Genomic DNA, 25,184 nt, shown 5'->3' with positions numbered 1-25,184 from the left:
CGTTGGTCAGTTGCACTGCTTACTTGCGTTGAGCTGCTTACTGTTTACACTACTTACGCATTTGCACTGCTTACTCGCTTGCACTACTTACTCGCTCGCACGCCTTATTCGCTTGTACTGCTTACGTGTTTGCACTATTCACCTGCTTGCATTGCTTACCTGTTTAACTGCATATCTGCTTTAAACTGCGTAGCCTACTGAATTAAATGTACTTAATTCAGTTTCCTGTTAGTCTCTCTTGTGCACCTACTAGTTTTTCGCGAAACTAACCCATTCTATGGGTACAGGTGATGTTTAGGTACTCTACGGGCGATGGCGCGATTGCAAGATGGCTTCAAGACTTCTTCTTCCTGCTCTTAGCTTGCGTCCTGGACGCTTGGGTTTGTATCGGATTTCCCTTAGGATATCCGAATTTTTGTGCGTTTTGGTTCTTTTAGCTAACGTGCCCAGAGTTGTCAGCTTGCCTTATGATTTATCAAAGAAAAATCTTCCGCTGATTTCATAAACCAACTCTGAAGGAAAGAGATATTTCTAGTCTCTTGCCTGTTTTTCTGAAAAGGTTCGCAAGTTTGAAATTTGGGCGTTACAGTATTCCTCATTCTGATCCCACCCCCTACAGATAGCTCGTGGGATCATTGATGTATCTGAGTATTACTAGACCAGATATTTCTTATGCAGTTCATACTGCAAGTCAGTTTCAACATTCACCGACATCAGTGATAGTTTTGCAACCTGCAGTCCGTTCCACGTTGGAGAGCTGCAAAGCAGAGAGAGGTAGAGAAAGGGAGAGAGAGGTTTGGGAAAACCGATACCCTGCTGTACATGGGTCGGCTGCTGTGTATTACTTTATGTTAACATGAGATTACAAACAAAATTAGGGTACTAGAATACCCTTTTTACAATAATCAATATTACATAATGCCATTAATGAAGAAGTGGGTGTACCCGTAACCAGAGAAAACACTTCTTTTCACCCTCCCTCAAGTTGTGCATGATCTTGAATCATGAACAATTTGCCTTTTAACTTCCAAAATCTGTCTTTAGTCAATCCCAGGGTTACTGGAAGCGCCTAGCTAAAAGGGGATGCGTGCTTCCCCGAAGCGCGCTTCGGAAGCGCGAAACCTCGCGCTTTCGAAGTGTGGGGGGAAGCATCCCCCTTTTTTGGGAAGCGCGTTTCCCTTTAATGGGGGACGCGTTTCCCTTTAATGGGGGACGCGCTTCCCTTTAATGGGAAGCGCGCTTCCCATCACGCTTCCCCCTCGCTTCCCCCACGCTTCCCTGTTTTTTTCAAATTTTTTGTATTTTTTATTTTTATTTTTTTCGCTTCCCCCTCGCTTCCGAGACACTTCCTAGGTCGCTTCCGAGACACTTCCCGAATCGCTCCTAAGTGGTCCCACGCTTCCCCGCTTCCTAAAATTTTGAAAGTGCCTCGCTTCCCGCTCCCGCTTCCCGTATCGCTTCCCGCTCCCGCTTCCTCAACTGGCAACCATGGTCAATCCTTTTGTAAATATATCCGCCACTTGATCTGTAGTTCGAACAAATTCAGGCTCAATCTCTTTCTCTTCTACCTTTTGTCTCACAAAATGCTGGTCTATTTCAATATGCTTGGCACGACTGTGATGAATTGGATTAAAAGACATACTAATGGCACTCTGGTTGTCACACAAAAGAAGTGAACGAGATATTGATTCTCCTACTTCTGTCAGTAGATGTCTAACCCAAGTAGCCTCAGCAGTGGCGGCTGCCATTGACCTGTATTCAGCCTCTGTACTGGATCTGGCAACAGCCTTTTGTTTCTTACTACTCCAAGAAACCAAATTCATCCTAATAAATACACAATAGCCGGATACTGATCTGCGTTCATCTGGATCTCCCGCCCAGTCCGCATCAGAATAAATAGTGATCTCATGTGCACTTTGCCCATTTGTCTTTCGTTTATATATAAGACCATCCCCAACTGTTCCCTTCAGATATCGTAGTATCCGTTTAACTGCTTCCATATGCCCTTCACATGGGGCATGCATAAACTGAGAAACTTGATTCACCGAGTATACTATATCAGGGCGAGTAAAAGTGAGGTATTGTAACATACCCACTATGCTACGGTACTGTGTGGGATTATCAAATGGATCTCCATCTTGAGAGCTAAGCCTTTGATGAAGAATGCTAGGAGTGCTTAAGGGCTTGCAGTCTTTCATACCCGCTTTATTGAGAACATCAATAGTATACTTATGTTGAGTGAGAGTCATTTCTTCAGAGGAACTGTCAACTTCAACTCCAAGAAAGTACCGTAGTTTGCCAAGGTCCTTCATTTTGAACCTCTGATTCAAGAGATGTTTGACTTCTTCAATGTGGTCATTGGAACTGTCAGTAATGATGATATCATCCACATATATCAACAACAGAGTAATTGTGTCTTGGTTCTTAAATATAAATAAGGAGTGGTCAAGAAGAGATTTCTTAAAACCATATTTTTGTATTTCAAGAGAAAAGCTGTCAAACCAAGATCGAGATGCCTGCTTCAATCCATATATCGCCCTTTTTAGTCTGCAGACATATTTTGTAGGATTACCTTCTGCGTAACCAGTGGGTTGTTCCATGTAAACTTCTTCTCTCAAATCTCCATGAAGAAAGGCATTCTTCACATCAAGTTGGCTAATGGTCCATTGGTGTTCAATAGCTAAAGAAAGTATGACTCACATTGTCCCCATCCTCACTACTGGACTAAAGGTTTCATCATAGTCCTGTCCTTGCTCCTGTGTAAAACCTTTGGCTACAAGTCTCGCCTTGTATCGCTCTATAGTCCCATCTGGTTTATACTTTATTTTGTACACCCATTTCGAACCAACAACATTTTTGTCAGGTGGTCTTGATACGACATCCCACGTACCACATTCATGTAGAGCTTTCATCTCCTCATTCATAGCTTCAATCCATCTTCTAGAATTTGATGCTTGAGAGAACGTTGTGGGTTCATCTTCTTTATTCAAGGCTGTTAGAAAGAGTTGAAAATCTAATGAGAAATTTTCATAACTGACCCACCTTTCAATTGGATGGCGAGGACGTGTTGATCTTCTAGTATCAACAATGTTGGATGTTGAGGATGTGTCCATGTCTGAATCAACTATGGTGGGTGACTCTCTTTCTCGTCGAGTATAGACAAAGCCTCTATATCTTCCTGGATTCAAAGTTGAGTCTGTATTTTCATGATCAATCATCCCATCAGTAGACACAGGTATCTTATCCTTTTGAGTGCAATTTGAGCAAGCATCACTAGCTCCTGTGAGAAGTTTATAGTTCAACCAAGGATAGTAAGCCTGAACTTCATGTTTTGATTCTGAAGAACTATTACATTGACAATCAAAATTCAATTCATCGAAGATGACATTTCTTGATATTTTGATGCGCTTGCTCACCGGATCATAACATCTGTACCCTTTATAGTCATCGGCATAACCCACAAACCTGCACTTCAAAGCCTTGTCCTGAAACTTATGTCTCTTGGAACTGTCAACATGAACATAGCATAAACAACCAAACACATGCAAATCATAGTAGTTGGGGTGAATACCAAAAAGAGACAAGGAGACTTGTTTTCCAAAATAGTCATGGGCAATCGATTTATCACATGAACTGCAGAATGAAAAGCCTCTGTCCATAAAGTGATCAGAAGATTACTATCATGCATCATGCTCATCGCACTCTCAACAATATGGCGATGCTTTCTTTCAGCAATCCCATTCTGCTGAGGTGTGTGCGGGCAAGACACCTTTTTCCTTATCCCATTACTTTGAAGAAAGTTAGTAAAGTCAATGGAAGAGAATTCACCTCCTCCGTCACATTGGAAACTTAGGATGTTTTCAAAAAATTGGTTTCTGACAAAGGAATGGAAGTTACAGAACAACTTGAAAGTCTCAGATTTATGTTTCATGAAAAATATCCAGGAATAGCGAGAATAACTGTCAACAAATAAAAGATAGTATATAGTTCCAGACATAGAAGCAACTGGAGCAGGCCCCCAAACATCAGAACAAATAGTCTCAAAAGGTCTTGAAGCTCTTTTATTGATAGAATGAAATGGTAAAACATGACTCTTACATAAGAGACAACTAGAACATTTGTTGTCATTTACATTTATTCCTAAACTTGACTTGGGAATGAGGTTACTTGAAACAAGCTTCTCAATGAAATTATTACTGCAGTGACCTAGACGACCATGCCAAAGGTTTGACTTATTGATTTCAGAGACACTAAAAACGCAGGTAGGATTTTCAGAAGACAATGATGATTGGAGCTTCAAGTTTGGGTCTGCAGAGCGAATATGTGCTGAAGGATCTTCTTGAAAAACATACATATTGCCTTGCCGTTTCCCTCTAGCGAACGTCTCCTTCGTGCAGAGATCCTTAACAAGAACAGAAGAGGGAGTAAATTCAACTGAGGCTTTGATATCATCAACAAGTTTAGAAACTGAAACAATGTTTTTCTTGATATTAGGGGCATAAAGAACATTTGAAAGATTGATGGAAGATTCAGGCAAGGGTATGATGGAGTTTCCAATATGTGAAACAGAGTGGTGTGATCCATCTCCAGTAACTATACTACTTCTACCAATGTAAGGAACAAGTTTTAGGAGCTTACCTGCATCACCAGTAACATGAGTCGCTGCGCCAGAATCCACGTACCAAGTGCCTTGCTCATTTTGTTTTAGATTCAATTCTGCTAAGGCTGACAATAACAACTCTTTTACTTCTCCGTTGGTCCTTGTATTGTCTGTGCCTCTTTTTGCTTCAGTTTGTGTTGATTTTCCTTTATTTAGGGGATTGAACCAGCAGTTAGCTTTGATATGCCCCCTTTTATTACACAGAAAGCAAGTAGGAATTGGCCTCTGTCTTTGTGGGTTGGTATATGAGTTGGGGGTAGGCAATAATCCACGACCTCCATGACCACTTCTACCTTGTGCTCCTTTTCCCTTGATATCATAGTTTCCTCGTCCTCGTGCATAAGTAACCCCTGTAGCAATAACTTCTTGTGCCCCAGCATGCATAGATGATTCTTCAGAAAATCCCTTTAGATTCATCTCATATTGTAACAATTTTGCACGCAGATCTTCAAAATTGGGCAGCTCAGGTAAACATAACAGAGAAGTGACAATCATATGATAGTCGTGTCCCAATCCACTAAGGGTTTGTTGTACCAAATCTTTATCAGAAACTGTACTTCCAACAACTGCTAACTGATCTGTGATAACCTTCATTTTGTTCAAATATTCCATGATGGTCATGGACTCCTTTCTTAACATTTGAAATTTTCTTTTAAGAAACATAATCCTGGCCTGAGAAACCTGTGAGTATGTCTGAACAAGTCTGTTCCAAAGTTGCATGGCAGTGCAGTCATCTGGAATGGCTACAAGAACCTCTTGTGAAAGTGTTGATGTAATATAAGCAACAAGCGCTTGGTCTCTTTTCATCCAAGCCACAAATTCAGGATTTCTAACATATACGGTAGTAGATTCCCCTTTGGTGTCCCTTTTTTCTTGTGATATGAACTCAGGAGGAACTGGAATGGATCCATCCAGATGTCCAGAAAGATCCTGACTCCTAATGAAAGGTATGATTTGCCTCTTCCAAGTCAAGAAATTACCATTATTTAATTTTTCAGACACAAGTTGGCTGAGGAAACTTGAAGAAAGAACTGACTGGTTAGGAAGAGAATTCATGTTTCACATAATGAAGAATGTATTCAGCACAATCTGCTTTTACACCTGCAGTTCTGTAATTTTTTTTTTGTAGGAACTAATTCAGATTGCTGATATGAAACAGAAATTTAATGAAAATCAGATTTCTGATTTGTATATGAAATGGAATATCGGATATGAAAATCCAAAAAAAAAAAAAAACAATGTGCATATGTATTCCTAATGTATCTGCTTGTTAATGGCTGAATGAGGGAATCTGGGCTGAAGCACTCAAGAGATAAAAATAAACAGTGGCGAAACCAAGGTTCGGCCACCACCAAAGTAGGAGAAAAGGAAACTGTAGGAAGAAAAATTGAGAAAAGAAGAGGATGAATAAGACGTGAATCCAAAGAGAACATAATTAGTTGGGTCAGTCGTGAGTCCCAGAAACCAGAAAAAAAATCTGAGTTGTCTGGGTCAGTCGTGAACCCAAAAAGAGGCGAGAAACAGGCTGAGACTGACTGGGTCAGTCGTGATTCCAGAAAGAAATAGGAAACAGGTGTAGGATCTGCTGAGACTGATTGGGTCAGTCGTGATTCCAGAAAGAAATAGGAAACAGGTGTAGGATCTTCAGACTTTGGAATGAAACTGACTAGGTCAGTCGTGAATCCAAAAAGAAAAGAAAACAAGAACATCCGTACCTTTTTTTTTTTGATTGATTTTCAGACTTTGGAAGAGGAAATAGAGGAGAAAAGAATCTTCAGACGTGTCTTTTGAATCGATCCCAGTTTCAGTTGAAGCGTGACTCTGATACCATGATAGTTTTGCAACCTGCAGTCCGTTCCACGTTGGAGAGCTGCAAAACAGAGAGAGGTAGAGAAAGGGAGAGAGAGGTTTGGGAAAACCGATACCCTGCTGTACATGGGTCGGCTGCTGTGTATTACTTTATGTTAACATGAGATTACAAACAAAATTAGGGTACTAGAATACCCTTTTTACAATAATCAATATTACATAATGCCATTAATGAAGAAGTGGGTGTCACGGGTCATGGATCTTCAGATCCATGACCCGTAACCAGAGAAAACACTTCTTTTCAATCAGTTCACATGAGTGTCATCTTACGGGTCGTAAGATATATAAAAGACACACTAAATAAGGGAGTATTTTTGTCCTCCTCTTCTAAATTAAAATTAATTGCTTATACTGACTCTGACTGGGGAGGTGACCCAAATAACCGTCACTCCACCACTGGTTTTTGTGTGTTTTTAGGAGACTCGCTGATCTCATGGAGATGCAATAAGCAGCAAAAAGTGTCTCTCTCCTCAACCGAAGCTGAATATCGTGCCATGACAACTACTACCATGAAAATTATATGGATTCATCAGCTGTTAGAAGACATGGGGATCACAATAGAAGGACCCACCGAGCTATGTTGTGATAATAAGAATGCAATATATATTGCCAAAAATCATACGTTTCATGAGCAGACTAATCACATTGAGATGGACTGTCACTATGTTCGGCAAGCCTATCTGAAAGGAGTCATAGAACTTTCGTGCGTCACTTCAGAATATCAGTTGACAAATTTCTTCACCAAAGCACTATGTTCTCCGCGATTCAACTTCCTTCTTGATAAACTTTCGGTCATCATGCCCTAAGTTTTAGGGGGGTGTTAAATTGTAATATCAAATGAATGTTATTATATATATATATATTATATAGGAAGATACATGCACATATATATTTCTTGTAATAGTCATAGGGGTAGTTTAGTCTTTTTGCACATATTCATTTTTCGAATATGTTGTAATTACTTTTCCTTTTTCTTTTCTTTCTTTTTGTAAAAGGTAGTGTACACCTTGGAGGGGCCCACCATCTAATCGTTGGGCCCCTTCCAACGGTCACATTTGTGACCGTTGGAGGGGCTCCACCGACTAGAAGTGGAGCCCCTCCAAGGCCTCCACTTCCTCTATATAAAGGGGTACTCCCCCTCTTGTAATTTCATGGCTTTGGGTCAAAGCCCAATTGTTTTTCAATAAAGCATTTTATTCTTTTATGCCTTTGTGCATTTGTGAGATTTAGTGAGTTGTGCTTTTGTGCACAAGTGTTCTAAGAGTGCTTATTGTGCATGTGTGCACATGTTTATCATCAAGAATATTAAAGTCTTGATCATAGTATCTTGTTAAAGATACTTTCACAGAAGCATCATTGCTTTACACTGTTTTCTTATAGATCTACAACCTTTATGTGAAAATGAATCAACACTGCTTACCTTTCAGTTATCATTTAAGTATTGTTATATTTTCTAGAAAAAGGACAAATTCTGTTTATACAAGTGACTGTAATTTATGTGTACTATATATATATATATATATATGTGTGTGTGTGTGTGATACTATATGTGCATGTGTAGTTAAATATGCAGATTGTGAAAGAAACCATCCATATGACAAGTTGTAGGAAGCCAGTAAGAAGTGTATAACATGTTTTCTGTGTTTGGCTGTATTAAATGTAGATATGTGAAGAAAGGTTTGTACTTAGAACCAAAGGTCGATGTTGAAAGTATTAAAGTGGTCTTTGTTAGGGTGTTGATCCTTTGGTCTTCAAACCTAGACATGTAGAAATACCATATTGTGGAATTTATGTTGATTTCTGATTTTGACTGACTATAGTAGGTGGCAGTGTACTTTATGCTTGTGTATAATTAGAACATGGGTCTCACTGTTAGTGGTACATGGAGTTTTATTTTTTAGGCATGATTCTTAAACTGATGCAATATTAAAGTTTCAATATTGAAGAATAGAACCCTGGGACATTGTCGTATGTTGAGATTGCATTAAGCATGTTGTAGAATATATTTTCCTATGTCAGAAAGATACGAATACGACTCAACACGTGACTCAGGTTTGACACGTGAGTTCAAAAATTTTCTGAGAAAGGGATACAGTGATATTTTTTTATAAATTGTAATCCATGAAAACTATTTTTTGATATTTTAGTATATAAAAGTTCATTTTTATTGAAATATTATTAGAAGTATTAAAAGTGTTAATATAATGCCCATATGTGTCAAGGTCTTGTCAGCGTGTCATAACATGTCCGGCTTGTGTCATCCATGACATACACTGTAAATGGTGTGTCATTGTGACAGATTTTTTCTTCTAAACTGTCTTTTAATCTTCCCAAGTACCCAGTGAACATTTCATATTTCTAGAATCATGCTTATTTATTTACTGGAATTTTATCCATAATTCTCATATGTCATGATCTACTTTTCATGTATATAATATGCACTTTCCGGATTTCATGTTTCATATTGATGTTCTAAGATGAAAATTCATGTGATGATGGTTAGCTTTGTGATTATCTTAATTTGTGCAACCCCTTGCTGTAATTAAATCTGTTTCCTATATTTCAGATTGTGCTATTCAGAAGATTGTTTTGGAAGCCCCATGGTTCAAATCTTCTACTAGTTTGTGTGCCTATATAAGCTGTGAAGGTTTATTTGAAGTTGACACTTCAAAAATTGTCTCCGAAGTTCTCACTTCTTGTACTGGTATGCATTGATATATATCCTCTAAAGATTTAGAAATATTTGTCCTTGTGGTAAGGTTTGATATGTAAATTTATCATTCTTGTCCAATATCTTTATGAAACATACATTTCCAACTGTCCATTGATGAACATGAAAAAGAACTAAGTTCAAGTTGTACAATCTATTTAGGTGTTCTATGGGCTCAATCAGTATTTTTTTTAGATATTTAATGTGACTAAGTGGGCCTACAGGCTTACCTGAGTATGCAACAGTTATGTGTATAGAAGCTCAGATGTGGCTTACAAGTGTTTCATAAAGAGTACCTTAGCACTATCCTCTTTTATTCCTTACTCTATTTGTAAATCAATATTTTCATACAGAGATCAGGAAGAACCTGTATGTGCCACGTGTGGAAGACAAGAACAGGCATATGCGGATGCTTAAAATTACAAATACAGAAGATCTAATTGCAAATTCCATGAATATCTTGGAACCATCATCATTTGATAGCTCTGGCAATGAACGAGAGGATGGTAATATTATCGCTTGCTTTTCTAAATTTTTTTGCTAAGGTTAACTGTATGAAATTTTGTTGAAATAAAGTGGTATTGCTTATCCTTGTGCCAGAACTGTTAGAGGATTGCTTTTCCTGGGTTTTAACATATTTTAGGTAGCACAAATGTTTCATTGGCTCATTTGCAAAGATGAATGGTCCTTGCTCTTTTTGCATAATCACCCACTCATATTCATGTATTTGTTTTTCCTTTGGATATGCTCAAGCTTTGTGGCTTTTCTGTTCTTTTAGGAAAATGTTCAAAGAAATGAATGACAGAGAAAGAGTTAGGAAGTAGAAAATGTAACTTTCTGCTCAGAGTTTATAATCCATATTAAAACAGTAAAAGGTGCTAGAGTTTGGTTTCATTCCAATGAAATACTAGAATCCTTTATATATGCACATCAAGACAATAAAAGGAAGGATCAAAACACAATATCCCAACCACCACGATGCACTAGGAGAAAAGGAGAGATAATACACACACCTTTATATAAACTATAGACATGAGTAGATACATTGGCATGCCTCCTCACACTCATGGTGAAATCAGCAAGTGTTTGCTAAGGGAGGTGTGAAAGCAAGCGATGAGATTTCTTTAACCTGGTGGTTATTTGCATATTGCTAGGATATATGTGTAATACTAAAGTTCCCAAGCACCTCTCTTTGACTAGGTGACAATCCACATTGACATGTTTGATGCACTCATATATATATATATATATATATGGTTTGAGTCTACTTTTCTAGCTAACTATCGTGCTAACTGGGCTTTTGAAGAGTTTTTCCCATGTATTACTTAAATCTAACCATAGCCAAACATGGGTATTTATAGGCACCCGCCATAGACCATGGATCCGGGTCCTACTTTCCTCTTTTTATTGGCATTACTATAGTGAGATTTCAAAGAAATGGGCTTCATTTTTTAAGCTTCTCATTACCCGCAGGAGTCCCACTGTAACGACCCCAATCCATACCCTTTTAAAAATGCGGAATATTTTTTTTTTCTAAGAGTTGCGGAAAACTTCCCAGAGACCTGGGGTCCCTACAGTTTCAATTTCAGTTGGATAACCACACACCACAAACGAAGTTGCAATTATCATCCATATCAACCAACTAAAACTCTTTTATTAATGAGTAATAAAATTTCAAAGACAAGGTTTTCTTCAACTGAAAGTAAAGTAACAATTGCAGAATTTAAAAGAACTGAAAGACAAAAGAAAGAGCCACAATATCCTCTACTGAAGCTGACAAGTCCAAGTATAACTCATCCATCCCCAGATGCATGTCCAACTTCACTGTCCACCAATTCCTGTGAAAAACCAACAAAGTAGGGTGTCAGAACCGAAATTCTGAGCACAGCTACTTCTAAAGAAACCAGGTGAGAGAAAGAACATGGATAAGATTTCATGCAGTGATTTGAGTGAGTGCAGATATAAAATTTGAAACATTTAAATTTCCATAACTACCAATGATTGCATTTACTCACCAGTCAATAACAGTAAACAGTGTCATATATCAATAACTAAATGATCAAACCTTTCAGCATGATTTCACAAAGTAAGTCATATGCTACCAACAAATGATGTCATGATATCAAGAATGAGTCAAACATGCATGATCTAATGCATAACAGAAAAATGCATGATTAGGTGCAATGCATGATTTCTTCTGTTATCTTTCATTTAAGTTTCATCTTTCCATATGCATGCCCTATTAGATGCACACATCTTTAAGTTCCTCTTTTTAATTACCGTGGCCCGCGGATACACCAAACAGGTACAAACCCCGAGGTCAAGTAGGTTCCCAGGGTAGCTTAACACACAATTTGTATTTTATTACTGGGTTCCAACTTAGCCCTCGACCGATATCAGGAAACAGCACCATCCATCGGAACATTAGACCTCCACATCTAATGTCGGGGACACAAGGAACACCCCACGCCCACAAATGCCACTTGGTACCATAAACTCACAGCTGTGACTAACACACCACTCCCGGGTAAAGTGGCGGATTCTCCCTAAAACCGTGGCCAGGAGAAGAACCTCAATATCGGGTTCAGGGGCAACAACGCACACGGAGTTTTTGTATCCTCACAGTCTCCCCAAGACCGGATATCCAAGATTCTCATACTCCAGATGAGATATCCCAGAATGTAAATTACACTGTTCTTATTATATTTTTATTTAATTCATTCTTTAAGTTTGCAACACAATATGCAAAAGTAAAGTGAAAAATCCGCATCCTCCCTTGCGGGGACCCATTCGGGACTCCAGCCCGTAACCACCACTAGAACAGTGTAGTAATGTGCCAAGTGATGCATTTAGAAACATAAATAAAAGAAAACCAACCCACGGCACTCCAGGCCGATGATGGTCCAATTTGGCCATCGGTGCATCACATAATAAAACCATAACAGTGTTTCCTTTATAACACTAAGCCAAAATGCCAAACAACATACATATTCATGCAAATATAAACCCAAACATATGCATGTCATAATTCATTCATATGCATTTTCAATATGTGTGTGTTACCTACATCACATATGAGTCTTAACCAATCCATGGTTTCTTTAAGTGTGTGAGTGTATATGAACCATTTCACACATAAATCAAGTGTACATGTTCAAGAAGACTTACTAATAATTGAATCATGCTCACGCTCATGCGTACCATAATCATAACAGTTAGTGAAAGCATAACCTCCACGGCAAGTGTTTTCTCTCAATCCAATACACAAGCTTTTAAATAACACATGGATTCTAGCCAAAAATATAATGTTCATCTAGGGACATACAAGCAAGATACATTCCATATGTATAATTTCAGTTTCATGTATCCATCCTCCCTAAACAGTGTAACATGAGCACTGTTATACACAACTGACCCATTAATGATTACTAACAAGTATAACTAGTTAGTCATGCTTCATTTTATTCATTTTATGTCAATATATTGCCTAACAGTAAATACTAATGAACCCATTCTCTAATGATAACAGTGGTGCCCAGTTTACCGAATATGAATGGGGAACTGTACAAAAGAATGGAGGTCGGCTATGTGTACCTAATAATGCTGTCCTCCTATTTGGCACATCACAATATGACATTTCAAGACAAAATTTTAAATAGATTTCGGAGGCTTGATAACCCCAAATGAAAACAGCAAGAACAAAACAAATCATCCTTCTCATGAAACAGGTTACAGATTCCTTTCAGGTATAACTATGCCATGAAGACATTAATTTAGTAATAATCAAGCACAGGTAAGAAGAATAAAGGAAGCAAGAGTGGGGAAGGACCATATGATTTCCAGCTCAACTCAAGTGAAAACTCCATTATGACAGGTTACGGACTAACTATCAGTCTAGTGAAATTTCAGTACAAGAATACAAGGCAAAATACGCAGGCCAATATATGCAGTTTTAAAACTGAACACACGTTGAGCTGTGTAATGGCATTTCAACATTCAGTTTTAGATTCTCATTCTAATACCCAATTTCAGTTATATCATGCAGCCTTTCATAAGTCTGGGTGTTATGATTTCAAAATTTTGCGTATTCAGCAGCAAGTATAGCAGTACATTCTCATACTTATCAAAATATGAAGGAATGATATTCAGCAACCAATCACATCAATGTACACGGCTTAATATGAACATTTTAATCCAATAGCATAAAAAGATTTTGTCTACAAAAAACTTCATGATGCACCTAATGCCCATCGTGTAACCTACCCAAGTCAGGTTATACATGACTCTCCCTATGCACATACAATGATAACAAAAACCCCAAATAAGGTTTTATTTTAATTTGATAATGGCAACCGAATCCCCCAAATCTGATTGATTAGGGTCTCTGACAACCTTCATAACCTCCTCCCCATTCAACATCAACACTGAAACCCAACCGTTTATGTGCCCAGAACAGTTCTTTTTGCTATTTCACAAACACCAACTTGAAAAAAATCGCCCAAATTAGAAATCTCTGTCCAGGCTATTTATTTTTCTTAAGCAATTCACCTCTTTACGTAATACAATCATACTAAACACCACAAGAAAATCCAAAATGAAGAAAACAAGTAAAACAAACAGATCCAAAGACTATATAGCTCCAAAAACAATACCAACATCCAAAAACATCATCTACCGAAACACCCGTTAAAAATCTCTAAGATTTTCATTAAAGGGGATCAAGTGCACACACAGGAAACCCTCTTTTTTTTTTTCCTTTTTTTTTTTCATACGAGTCACAGGCCAGCACCCAGCCGACTGGGTCGGCTGGGCTTGTCGCCTCCAACCCATGCACTAGTGGCCTGCAACATGAAACAACATTTTTTTTTTCAAGCCTATACGATTACTGTTTTCATAAACATATACGATTTCTGTTTTCCGATTTCAATATTTAGGGCATATTAAGAAAACCCCCAAATCAATTTGATTTGGGTATTTAGGGTTTATCAAGAAAACCCCCAAATCAACGTATGGAATCGAACCCCTGTTCGATTCCTCATCCAGGTTCGAAGAAGAACCGTACCTTATTGAAGATTTCCGGCGATCGGAGGCTCGGGACGTGCAGGCACAGACGGCTGGTGTCGCTCCCCGCGGCTGCCGTGAAGAAGGGAGCTTGCTGGAAGACTTTGGTGGCTGTTGGTGGCTACTGGTGGTTGCGGTTTGCCGCAACACTTTCCGGCGACCTCTTCTTCCTCCGGTGTGCGCACGCAGACAGGGAGAGGGAGATTGAGGGACTGAGTGGAGAGAGAGGCGAGGGATAGAGATGAGGCTGAGTGAAGAGGGTCCCCTCTCCACTCCCTCTTATCGGGCAAGACCCCTTCCCCCCTTCACGCCGAGATGGGGGGGGAGGTCGGTTACGCTCTGCGTAACCCCCCCCTTTCCCCCTTTTCCTTTTTTGTTACGGGAGTTTCGGGCAACCCTTATCGGGTTGCCCTTTTCTCTTAAAAGGGTTGACATGGGGTGGGGCTCGGGTCCGAACCCGGGACCCGTAACCCGCCCCCAACATAATATGGATCCACAAGTGGATCCAAATGGATCCACTGTGGATCCTCGGATAAATTTTAAAACTTAATTTTTTTTTATTTAGTGTTATTATTATTATTAATTCAAGATTTAAACCAAATAACCCTAATTACCCCCTTTATGTGTCCTAGATCCGAAATATGGATCTAGGCCCAACTTGAAAATTTTTGAAATATTTTCTAATAACAATCTCGGGTTTTACACCCACAGCCCTTAGCACCTTTCTTAGTACTCCTTGAGCCAATCCCTCATTGTTTTCGCCGATCCCTCGAGTCAGCGATTGTTGTTTCCGCTTCAGAATTAAAATAATTGATTCCTCCGCTGCTTGTTGCTTTTGTTGCCCATAACAAAAATAAAGTTGACGAAGGTGTGAGCCCTGAGTCAGCGATAGGCAGGCATTCGCTTCGGAATTAATAAATTAATCCATTTGCTGCTCGTGTTGCTCGAATGTTGAAAATACCATAAAATCCAGCAAGTAAAGAACTAGATAAAAAGAATACTTAAGGAAAACAACAGAAGGTTTGATAGGAAAAGAAATGGCATTTGGCCCTGTCTTTGATCTCAAATAGCTTTCTTTGCATGTGTGCTTTGTTTGATGGGTTAGTGTGAAGGACCCTTCCATAAGTGATAGATTATTGAATCCACTATTGAACTTCATAGTAATGTAATTGGCTATATGGCATCTCTTTTTCAAGTGCAAAAGATTGCCGGGGTCACATTTTTGTCTTCTTTGAAAGATGGGAACGGAGGATCAACTCAATTCGAATCGGAACCAACCACCACTACGCTCAAAAAGTTGAGCGGCCTAGGCCAGCTACTTCCGTGCACATATATAGATTCATTCTTTCGGCACGGTCAATTTACTAGGAAGTGGCACTTGAATCATGTTTTTTATATGAAAAAATGAATTTTAAGCCTTGAATATTTAGGAAAATCTTATACCATTGATTTTTTAAATCTTATAAAAACCTACCTGTATATCGGAATTGGATGATGCAAGAGTCAATTCTTATAAAATCAAGCATGTCGAACGCATCTATACAGACAAATTTAAGGAAAACATGGAAAAACCCTTCAAACTCCCTGTTAACACGACAATTAGCTAGAAAAGTGGTTGGTAGCTACCACCTTCTCTCTCTCTCTCTCTCTCTCTCTCTATATATATATATATATATATGGTGGTTTTGTACAATGATACTATACAATGGTAGACACTTTTGTTTGGATGGATCTAGCCACCAAATGTTAGATGTAACCGTGCAAATATGTTTAGTCTCACAAAGACTTGGAATTAGGGAAATCACAAAGAGAAAGAAGAGAAGAGAAGAGAGAGGAATAATATGGACTTCATTAGCTTAAAGAATGAGAAGTTACAACTACATATATGGACGATCCCTCTACTTCACTAAAAGACAAAAAATGTTGACTCTACCACTAGCTACAATAGAAGTACAAAAAATGCCCCTATAAATAATGATTTGTACACAAAGTGGGGGGCTAACACTATAAGGGTAAAAATACATTCTCAACACTCCCCCTCAAGCTTGAGATGATGCTAATAGAATCATTCCAAGTTTGGAGAGAAATGTTCTAAAGTGACATAGTGGAAAACTTTTTGTAAACACATCAACAATTTGATCTTTTGACCCCACATGCATGAGAGAGATAATCTCATCTTCATAAGCACGCCTTGTGAAGTGACAATCAATCTCAATATGTTTTGTTCTCTCATAGAATTCAGGATTCTTGGCAATATGAATTGCACTTATATTGTCAAAGTATAGAGGGGTCTTCTCATGAATAATAACACCAAGATCTCTCAATAACCATATAATCCAAATGTGTCTTATTGTGACTTGAGTCATAGCTCTATACTCCGCCTCAATTGTAGATAGAGCCACTCTCTCTTGTTTCTTACTCTTCCATGAAATCAACCAACTTTCAAGAAACACAAAGAAACTAGATGTAGATAGTATGTATCTAGTAGAACCCCCAAAGTCGGCATCACAGTAGGCTCTAAGTTCACAAGGAGTGGAAGAGGAAAACATCCCATAGCTCGTTGTATCCTTAACACATCTGATTATCCTTAATCCAACAAATAGGTGAACTAACCTTGGTGCACTCATGAACTGGCTGACATGTACAACATATGAAATATCTGGTTTAGTTATGGTTAGGTATATCAAACTACCAACCAATTGCTTGAATAGAACATGACTATTTAGTTTTGCTCCAGCTAATGCTCTTAGCTTTGCATTAGCCTCCATAGGGGATTCCACTTTCTTAGTATCAACAAGCCTTGCTTTTAACACCAAGTCACTAGTATATGTTGGGCCAAATAGATTCCTTGTCTTGAGTATGCCACCTCAAGACCGAAGAAATGTTTTAGGATTCCCAACTCTTTCATTTCAAATATACTAGCCAATTTTCTTTTTGTGTCTTCAATCTTTTGAATATCATCTCCTTTAGCAATCATATCATCCACATATAGAAGAAGTATACATTTCCCTAGATTAGAAGATGACGAACAATGTTGGATCATGATGACTTTATTAAAATGCCAATGATCTGACTATTGATGTAACGCCCCAAAATTTCGACTTGTGATTTCGAAAACCTTATCGAAAAACCTTTCAAAGATTTAAAGTTTAATATTTAAAAACAACAGCGGAAGACATTTAGAAAGGAACACAAGTCAACAATCCTGGGTACGTTAGCTGGAAAACCATCATTCACATGTACAACATCTTAAAGGAATTTAAGAAATAAGACAATCGATTAAAATCTGCAGTTTATTACAAAATGAGCATTTTATTCCAAAGTTCAATAAATCTAAGAAAAACTCCCAAAAGTCCCAGAGCTAAGCCGTCGGCAGAAAGAAGATGAATCTTGATCCATGTTGCACCACGCCATCGGCCGCCAGTGAAGTCCTACTCCTCACCTGCTCATGAAATGGGTCAGTTTCATAACAAACCAGTAGGTGCACGAACAGATAAGTATAATGAAAATAAAACAGGACATTCGTGAGATAAACAGTTATGATATTTAAGCAATTAAAGCAGTTGTAGTCTATTCTAACAAATGTAATAAGTGCAAAGAGTGGTTAGTTGAAGCAGTGTAAGTCTCAGTCATCTACATTTATTCATAAAATTATTATTTAAGTTCTGATATTAACTGGCCTGTGGGTACGCACAGACGCGAAACGTAGAAACAGTCGAGACCGATCCGGGAGTTTATTATGTCAGGTGTTTTCATTAACCCGGATGGCTGACTGAGTCCGCTCCTAAGGGGACGGTCAATGACCAAGAGAGTAAATCCCCAAAGGCATTCGTGGCCCATGGATGCATCCAACTTCTGCAGAAGTGCCTGGGAGTTACCACCTAGGATAATTTATGGTAATCCCATTTCTCCTAACTCCGATGACTGGGGAAAAACGAGTCTTTTGCTCGTGGGGTGGTTGTTAACAACCTGTCCATCGGAGTCTTTGTACCATCCATCCTCTCCCTTGATGAACCGTGAAGATCGGAAGGGTACGACGGGGGTTTCTTAACCGCCGCCCCATCCTACATGCTCTGGTCTATTAGACCCACTCGAGCATCTTGCCTGTGAAGGCGAATGGTCACCTTTTTATGTGATCTCAGCCTTTTGCTAATTGCACTCATCGAGGTTGCCACAACCTCATCATCCCACCATCGTAACCCACATGGGACGTACTTGTCCAAAAGTACGATCGTACCTTCCCAGAGGTACAACTACGATGAGAGGGCAGCATAATGGTTTATGATTCTTTTGGTTCATACGTAACATGAATTGCTCTCTGAGCAGAGGGGCCTGGGGAGGCCGGTATCATCTCATGGATATCAATAAGGAATTTCTTAATCACTTTGAGGTACTGAATGACCTCCCGTACTATTGTATCATACTTTTCTTCAGGTCTAATTACCAAAGTAAATTTGTGGGTTCTCGATAGATAGCCTATCACGAGGTTTTATAAATGTCTGTATTATGCTTGGCATGCTCGAATACTAAGAATCAAGAAGTCACCTCCAAGATTCATCAGGCAATAATCAATAAGGCATTTATAGTAACTTATAACAGTGAGCCAGGCGAACATACAGGAATAAGGTCTTTCTAGCAATGAGTCTACTCGTAGAGCTTCAACAATAAGTATGAAATTTCAAAAGAATACAGATGCAGAAACACAACACAGACAATCACCAGTTAGGAAATTCTACGATTGAGAATGCATGCCAAAAAAACTATTCTATCACAAAATCCTTATAATTTTATTTCATTCTTACAAACCCATCGTGCGACTTTCCCCTACCTCGGGATGTCGTGCAGCTGCGTGCGTCTACGCGTGTAGATGATACGAGGCTCGGGCCGCGGAGCCAGAGCGGGGGTCCGATGCGAGGTCTGCAACAGTGCTACTCTAATTATTATGCGGAGAAGTAGAAAAATAAGCCTGCCTATAGGAGAAAAAGAGAGGCAGCAGGGGTGTGCCCCTGCTGGCCGAAAACCGAAAAACGACAAGGGGCGGGCCCTTGCCTGCAGACAGCAACGGGGCGACAAGGGATGAGCCCCTGTCGAAAACTACTGAGGCGGCAGGGGGTCAGCCCCTGCCAACGCAAAGAAGCGGCAGGGCTGAGCCCCTGCCGGCAAAATAAATGTGGCAGGGGCTGAGCCCCTGCCTACGAAAATGAAAGTGGCAGGGGCTGAGCCCCTGCCAGAACCGATTAGGTGGCAGGGGCTGGGCCCCTGCCTGCGTAAATGAAGGTGGCAGGGGCTGAGCCCCTGCCAGAACCGATTAGGTGGCAGGGGCTGGGCCCCTGCCAGAACCGATTAGGTGGCAGGGGCTGGGCCCCTGCCTGCGTAAATGAAGGTGGCAGGGGCTGAGCCCCTGCCAGTACCGATTAGGTGGCAGGGGCTGGGCCCCTGCCTGCGAAAATGAAGGTGGCAGGGGCTGAGCCCCTGCCGGAAACATCGAATCGGCAGGGGCTGAGCCCCTGCCGACAGACACGAGACGGCAGGGGCTGAGCCCCTGCCGATGGCGGTGAGGTGGCAGGGCCTCGGCCCCTACCCGGAAGAGTCGACGAATGGCAGGGGCTGGGCCCCTGCCAGACCGAGTCATGGCGACCCCCAAAATGATGACGGCAACAGGTGCCGCAGGGGTGACTGGACCCCTGTTGGCCCTTCGACAGCCCCGGTAGAAAAAGAAAAATGGCGACAGGGCCCGAGGGCTCCCTGTCGACCCTCCGAAAGGTACAGGGGACGCAGGAGGGCGCGGCAGGGGCCGTGCGCCGCCTGTCGGCCTCCCGGCGAGGAGACAGAGGGGGGGGGGGGGAGGAGAGAAGAGGGAGGAGAAGAGAACGGCGTACCTGGAAGTGGTGGCCGGCGTCGGCGGCGCACGCAGCAGGGAGGAGACCGGCGCGGAGGGGGGAGCGAGGGCTGCGAGAGGGAGGCGTGACTCCCCTCGCCCTCCAACCTCCCTCAAAAAGGCGCAGGGGCAATCGAAAGGGGAAACCCCTGGTGGGTTTCCCAAACTTGCCCGCACACGAAGGGGAAAGAAAGGGGGGGGGGGGTTGCGGCGCCCGAATGCTCGGGTTTTTCTTTTGAAAACCCTAAAATAAAAAGGGGGGCCGGGTCGGGTCCGGACCCGACCCGGCCCGGGTCCAAACAGATTTTTTTTTTTTAAATGGGGTTTTACAATTGAACTGAACTCAATTCATGCTCTTAGAGATTATTTGAGGCCATACATGCTCTCTTTAGGTTGCACACTCTTCCTTCAGGATCAAAATATCCTTGCAGAAGCTCCATGCAGACTTCTTCTAAGTCTCCATTTAAGAAAACATTTTTTCATGTTTAACTGCCATATAATCCAAGACTTTAGAGCAACAACCATAAGCAAGGTTTTGATGGACGTCATATGAGCCACAGGAGCAAGTCTCTGCAAAATCAATGCCATACTGATGATTGTATTCCTTAGCTACTAACTTGACCGTAGACCTCTCAATTGAACCATTTGCTTTAGTTTTGATTTTATAAACTCATTTGCATCCCACTATATTTTTTCCAGGTGGTAGTTTTACAACCTCCCTTGTCTGCATTCTTTCCAGAGCACTTAACTCTTCAATCATTTCCTTTTGGCATTCTTTTTTGAAAATTGCCTCTGCATAAGAACTAGGTTCAACATATGAATTGATTAGGGCCAAGAATATACAATGCTTTAGAGAGAACAAAACTAGTGGGAGGAACAGAAACATGAGAACTATGACGTACCTAAATAGCAAGAGGGGAAGCAACTTGAAATGCATCAACATAATCAACCAGAGGGGAATTAGGATTGGCATATAATGGTTCAATCTCTTTCTGCTCTACTCTTTCCAAAAAGGGTATTGTCTCTACTCCTTGCCTCCTCTCATATGCTTGCTTAAATCTATCGAATAATACTCAAAATCACTTTGAAAATGAGCAACTTCATTTTCTTTTTCTTTCCTCTAGGTAAGGCATAAAAAATGATATATTTTGCTCACTCTCTCTCCCTTATTATGCTCAAAGTAAGGCATATGCTCCACAAACTCCACGTCTGTAAATCCAAATTTTCTTATTAATAGAATCATAACATTTATATCCCTTTTGTCCTTCTGCAAACTCCAGAAAACAACATTTCACAACATGAGGAGAGAACTTATCTCTATATTTCTCAGGTAACAACACAAAACATGTACAACCAAAAACCTTCAACATGTTATAATTGGGTGTTGTAATGAAAACGGAAGTAAAAGAAAGAACCCACTAAGGGCATACAAGAATACAGTAAAGTGTGCACATACACTAGTTCACCAAGAAGAATACAAGAACTAAGTAAAAACAATTACAAAAGCACAAAAGTGCAAAGAATAGCACTATGGGCAACTACAAAACATAAAAATAATAAATCTTTATTCACTTGAACAATACTTGAGAAAGAATAACAAGAGTTTAACCCCTTTAAATAGGTACATTGGACTCCAGGGGGAGATCCCTACAACTATAATTATAGCCGTTGGGGAGATCCCAACAATTATAATTATAGTCATTGGGGAGATCCCAACAACTATATTAGACAAAGTCCAATATGCCCTTATATAAAAATAAAAAAAATAAAAAAAAAATAAAAAAACAAAAAATATATACAATGACAAAACTGTCCCTAATGGGCAGTACTAATTACAGCCATGTAAAAAGACAAAAAAGTCCCTACATGGGCAAACCGATAGTCTAAGATTTTTTTAAATATTCAAGGCTTAAAAAAACATGTTTTTCATCGAAAAAACATGATCCAAGTGTTGTTTCCTAGTTAATCAACCATGCCGCAGCCGAACACATTTGTACAGTCAGATTTAAGTAATGCACGGGAAAAACCCTTCGAAAGCTCTCTTAGTGTGTATATATATATATATATATAGAGAGAGAGAGAGAGAGAGAGAGAGCACCAGAATTTCATTACAACTTGTAAAAAGGAACTTCAAGGGCTTCAAAAATCAATGGCTCACAATGCACCAAATTTCATGACTTAAAAAGCCATGGTTTTATTTTGAAAAATGTGACCAAGGCATGATTCCTAACAAACAAACTATGCTTGATACGTCCATAAGGTTAGATTGAGTGTGAGAGATATTCTTGACCCCGGGCCCCATGGGTGTACACTAAAACTTGGTGAACACCAGTGAATGCCCTTGTTTGGTCTGTTCTTTCATCATACTCAAATATATTATGATAGTCAACCTGATTTATTATTTTACAGCATACATTTCTTCACCAACTTGTTTGCAGAAATGAATCGGGTTTGACCATTTGATCAAGTTGCAACTTTTAAACTCTGGTGTTTGGTTAGAACAGGCTGGAGCATTGAAAGCTGCAGTCATTTAATCGTGCTTGTTTTTTTCATAGATCACTACATTTTGAGGCCTGTCGTAGCTCTTATGTTTTATTTTGATAACATTGATGTCATGAGAATGCCAAGGCTTTTACTGTTTACTCCTTTGCAGTTATTCAGGCAAATCACCCAGTTGACCTGTTACTGTTACCTGGTGAGCAGCGTCTCTTGTGAAAGTATTATTGGAATGTGTCTTTAGTAAGTCAAAGTACTGATTGTCCTCTCTAACATTCTCTCAGGTTATGCTTTTGATAGATCTGGAAGACGCTTGGGACGTGGAGGAGGGTATGTTCATATCAAAGAGTCAAAGGCTTATATTATTCTGTAGCTGACGTTTGTTTCTGATGATTCTCATTTTTGTTTGGTGTTTTCTCCAAGCAATTTTTGCTATGATGTTAGGCTTCCATAATAGTATGTTTCAAACTTAACGTTATTTTTCATCTCAGTTACTATGATTGTTTTCTGACAAAATACCTGGAGCTTGCTTCTAGGCATAAGTGGCGACAGCCTCTCCTTGGTACTTAACCAACTCATTATTGTTTACTGCAATACATCTTCGTACCAGTAGCACACAGCTTAGATTCTTCTTTTTTTGCAGTTGGACTGGCATATTCCTTGCAGATAGTTGATGAACGTCCAATTCCTGCAACTCAAACTGATGTTCCTGTAGATGCAATTGTATCTCCAGGAGGTGTCGTTCGAATAACCCCCACTGCGATGGAGAGAATTTAAGTGATGATTGTAATGTTTAATCATGTTGAATGGTTGGATTGGATTGTAGATCCTAGTTCTTTATGAACTTATTGCAACCTCTCTCTCTCATATGTTTTGCTTGTGCACTTCATGTGCTGCATGTAGAAACACGTTATTTAGATGTGCTGTCAAACCGTCCATTGTTGCAATTGCTGCTGCTCTTCTTGTGTGGCCTTTCCATTCGGTCACAATTTGATTCCTTCATACATCCCCCTTGCAAGCCGAAGTCCAGCATAGGCCTTGAGGGCGAGGGTCCTAGCTTTGGAGTTTTAGGCCTCTGGAACGATAACTGTTGGTATTGCAGGATGAACCAGCCCAACCAGGTCTTTGATCTTAGATGTGGTTTCTTTGAGTAAAAATAAATAAATAAATAAAGAATATTAATTGGTGATGTTTTAGAGATTCCCAGAACTTTTTTCTTATTAGTATATCTTCAATCCGCTTAGGGGGAAGTTTTCAATGCCCAAAAAGTGGACTTTTCGTTGCCAACTTGCAGTCTATGTCACAAAGACAAGAGGATACGAGACAAGGGTTCGACTTGGAAGTTTTTATTTTCAAAAATATGAAACGAAGAAATAAATTTTTAATTATTAATCAATGAAATATTATTTTTTGATATTTTAAGGCTTAAAACTGCTTTTTAATGAAACATTATCAAAATTAATAAAAATTGTCTGTCCAAATCAGCGTGACATAGCATGTCCGGTCGTGTCACTAAGGACAACCTGCCAAAATGGTGTGTGTGTCCCTGTGACATATCTAACAGTTAATGAATAACATGATGGATCGTTCTTAGGGGTGTAACTGGGTCAGGTATACCCGACCCAACCTGATGTCTTGAACCAATATTTATGGACCAGTGGGTTTGGATTGGGTCCAAAATAGACCTGTAGTAAAAATGGGTCAGCTCTTGGGTATTGTAAATGAAAACCCAAACCTAAACGGACCTGACCTGATTATGTACCTGGACTCAAATGACTTCATATTTTAAAACTGAAACAATCTGAACTGAACCTGACCTGATTATACACCCAAACTCGAACCAACCCCTACTCAATCCGACTATACACCTGAACCAACCCGTACTTGAACCTGCTTCATACCCAATCCATATGAAAGTTTCCAATTGGTAAATATTATATATTCAATTAAACATTTAAAGATGTTGATAAACTTAGAATTAATATGCATTGCATTTTAATAATCCAAACTTTAATTCTTTTTTTCATATACTTCCTATTGCCCTTTTGTCATGGATATTGTCAGATTGTTTGTTTCAGCTTAAAATGTCTGGTTGGAGTGAATATATATATATATATATATATATATATATATATATATATATATATATATATATATATATATATATATAGAGAGAGAGAGAGAGAGAGAGAGAGAGAGAGAGATTTTGACATTATTTAAAATAGATATTAAGCCCTTCTTTTGTTGGCATATAATTTTCTTAATAAATGATTGATTTTATTAATCTACATATTTTATTCAAAAAGTGATCATATTGTATGACAAATATGATGTGTTTCTCAAAATGGCCTATAATTTTTGCTATTTTTTCTTTGTCCAAAATTATAAATATTTAATTTTATAATGACCTTTATACCCTTCACACGCGATTTCTTATATGTAAGTGATTTTTTTTTAAACATGTGATTGTTTTCTGCATGACAATCTTTGTTATTAGATCTGTATCTCTC

General features: G+C 39.4%; 1 protein-coding gene across 4 annotated transcripts in view; it reads left to right on the top strand.

Annotated features, from left to right (window-relative positions):
• Positions 1-23,619, top strand: part of LOC149841214 (5-formyltetrahydrofolate cyclo-ligase, mitochondrial-like) — a 54,253-nt gene extending 30,634 nt beyond the window's left edge. For 2 of the 4 annotated variants that reach the window (XM_090003688.1, XM_090003687.1), the window contains exons 3-8: positions 9,096-9,233; positions 9,593-9,745; positions 22,832-22,873; positions 22,959-23,004; positions 23,166-23,236; positions 23,318-23,619. In XM_090003688.1, coding sequence (XP_089859814.1) covers positions 9,096-9,233; positions 9,593-9,745; positions 22,832-22,873; positions 22,959-23,004; positions 23,166-23,236; positions 23,318-23,451 — 584 coding nt within the window. In that variant the 3' untranslated portion in view covers positions 23,452-23,619. The remainder of the gene's footprint in view (positions 1-9,095; positions 9,234-9,592; positions 9,746-22,831; positions 22,874-22,958; positions 23,005-23,165; positions 23,237-23,317) is intronic. The other 2 variants (XM_090003690.1, XM_090003689.1) reach the window with 1 other exon arrangement.
• The last annotated feature ends 1,565 nt before the right edge of the window (positions 23,620-25,184 follow it).

This window comes from Nuphar pumila, chromosome 4 (assembly GCF_984573655.1).
Source record: "Nuphar pumila chromosome 4, dmNupPumi1.hap1.1, whole genome shotgun sequence".
NCBI lineage: Eukaryota > Viridiplantae > Streptophyta > Magnoliopsida > Nymphaeales > Nymphaeaceae > Nuphar > Nuphar pumila.
Note: the sequence above shows the minus strand (reverse complement) of the source record. Positions and strands in the feature narration are given on the sequence as shown.